The 2699-nt window shown below is 42.5% G+C and overlaps 1 protein-coding gene across 1 annotated transcript in view; it reads left to right on the top strand.

The window, feature by feature from the left end:
• The window catches only part of trim46a (tripartite motif containing 46a), a 7639-nt gene extending 5858 nt beyond the window's left edge, over positions 1 to 1781 (top strand). The window contains exon 10 of the mRNA XM_025061868.1: positions 1060 to 1781. Within this exon, the coding sequence (XP_024917636.1) occupies positions 1060 to 1507 (448 nt within the window). The 3' untranslated portion in view covers positions 1508 to 1781. The remainder of the gene's footprint in view (positions 1 to 1059) is intronic.
• Positions 1782 to 2699: the final 918 nt, after the last annotated feature.

Genomic DNA, 2699 nt, shown 5'->3' with positions numbered 1-2699 from the left:
CGTGACGTCATAGGAAAATTCAGCTACTTACTCTGATTGTGTACAACCGGAAGTACGATGAAAAGAAATGCGTTGAGAAAAATTGGGTTCAGGTTTTTTTTTTATTATTTCACTAAAATGAATGAAATTATTGAAATAAAATTGTTAAATAATTCAAATATTTTTAAATAAAAATTAACAAAGAGAATATAAACATCACTACTTTGTGCAGAATGGAAGTTGTCTCTAAAACTGAAAAGTAAAGGAACGATTTTGAGAATGCCAACAGCCAGTGGTTGAAGGAACGGTTCTGTAACAAAGGGTTCTAATCCCGGTTTGGCAGAACTGAGTTACGTTGAGCAAGAACCAAAACCCCCGGCTCCTCAGGATCACAGAGAGGTGCAGCCCATGATCCTGCATGTCAGTCCTTAATCACCCGACCAATCAGCATTGTTCACCCATGACTTCAGTGCAGAGAGAAATTTCCCTCAGGGCCAGCCCAGTCAAATGGTGGCCCGTGGCCCACATGTGTTCTACACACAACCTCGGAGTGGCCCTAGTCTATAAGAACAGACCCAGAATTGACCCAGAATCTTGCTAGGCTACATGTGGGTTACATGTAGCCTGAGTGTGTCACTTTGTACCAGGAGTGTCAAACATATGGCCCGCGGGCCAAAACTGGTCCACTGAGGGGTTCAATCTGGTCCAATTGATGAATTTTGAAGGTGAAAAAAAATGCAGAAACACTTCATGTTGGTGATGTTTTGTCAAATTATATTTCATTAAATATGAATATTTCATAATAAACTTGTAATTATTTGCATGAAAACAAAGGAGAAAAACCTGGATTATTGTTATTTATAGTTACTTATGTTATGATTGTAACGGTCCGGCCCACTTGACATCTAATTAGGCTGAATGTGGGCCCTGAACCAAACTGAGTTTGACCCCCCCGGCTTATATTTTGTAGCGATAACTGAACTACCATCTGTTCTCCTCCATTACTTTTTTTTAATAACCCACTTCCTTATTTCCTGTCCGGTCTCATTTTCACCTCGCTCTCATTCTCGTGTCCCACAGCTGCGAGCCAGACAGCGGCCATGACAGTGAGGCGGAGGACGGTCAGGACTCCCCCCCCTACTGTTTCCTTACTATAGGAATGGGGAAGATCCTCCTCCCACAAGGACACAGCTGCAGTCAGAGCCACGGGGACAGCCAGAGTCACGGCGCCGTACACTCCCACAGCAGCAGCCACAGTAACATGGCCCACCCCCACACCGCTCCGCTGCCCCCCCGACTGGGCGTTTGTCTGGACTGTGACAAGAGACGGGTCACGTTCTACGATGCGCACTCACTGCGGATCCTGTGGGAGGGTCACGTGGACTGCTCCGCCCCCGTGTGCCCGGCGTTCTGCTTCATCGGTGGAGGAGCGCTGCAGCTGCAGGACATGGTGGCCAATCGCAGCATCGAGGAGGCGCCGCCGCGCAGGGTCACCATCCAAACCAGGCCAAAACATTTCAGCAAATGAAGGAGTACGACTGCGGAAACAGTTCACTCACAGGTCAAAGGTCGCTGTGTTTCCTGAACATTTTATTTTGACACGAGAAAAATAACGCTGCTTTTTAAACGTAAACACACAAACTAATATTTTTATATTAGTCTAGTCGTTTTTTTTGTTTTGATTGATGATCAAAGGTCTAAGAACAGAGACTGTTCTCGTCTTATATTTTGGGTCTAAATTAGGAAAATCCGATAATATTGACCGACCGATGTTAGCATAATTATGTTATATCTGTAAGAACCATTATTGTTTTTTTATAACACAATTCCTGGGTTTCGCCAAATGATGTGTGTCCTAAAAATAATTTTGGGGCATCTATTTTGATAATTAGGGAAATGTTAGCAGGATATCGGATATCGGACAACCCTGGTCTAATGCAGAATGTGGTTTGAACAGATTGGTATATCGGATATCGGCAAAAAGTTAATATCGGACAACCCTGGTCTAAATACAGTGTTTGTAAAACCTACGATTTTAGGAGCAGATAAGACAAGACTGGTGGAAGTTCTAAACATGTGGTCGACTTTAGACCCTGAGTGAAGTGTTTCTCAGTGTCAGTGTGGATGAAGGAGTTGAATAAATACACGTCTGCTTTGGTGTTTTGCTATAGAAATCTGACGTTTCTTCAGTTTGTGTCTGTGACTGTGAGCTACTCCTTCTCGCTGCCTCTGACTCTGTGGCAGGAGTGATTACAGACTATGCAGAATTTTACAGACACTGAAATGACAGACTGTTAAAAAGAAGAACAAGAAGAAAAAAAATCTGCTCTCTATTTACACTCCAGTGTCTGTCTTGGAATTATGGGGAAGCAGAAGTTGCATGCAAGTGAAACGTAGGAGTCCTAACGATGATATATGCAGACGACTGACTGACTGTCACCTCGTAAAAGCACCTCAGACGTATTTCTGTCTAGTTTTTTTTAAAAGCTTGATTTTTATGTAGCCTCAACAAATTGGCATAAAATGCTGAATTGTAGAATGTGCACTTTTCTGTGGTCGTAAACAGTTGCTGGTTCAAACGCTGCTGTGTCTCATCTTCACCGTTTCATATTGTCATCGTTCGAACAATAACAAAAACATTTGGGTTAAATAAGACCACAATCACAGAGATGAACATCTGTCATGATAAACACAACTTTGTTTAATTTTTTTTTTTTTTT

Source organism: Cynoglossus semilaevis, chromosome 13 (assembly GCF_000523025.1).
Source record: "Cynoglossus semilaevis isolate Cse_v1.0 chromosome 13, Cse_v1.0, whole genome shotgun sequence".
Lineage (NCBI taxonomy): Eukaryota > Metazoa > Chordata > Actinopteri > Pleuronectiformes > Cynoglossidae > Cynoglossus > Cynoglossus semilaevis.
This window is presented reverse-complemented; position numbering and strand designations above follow the sequence as displayed.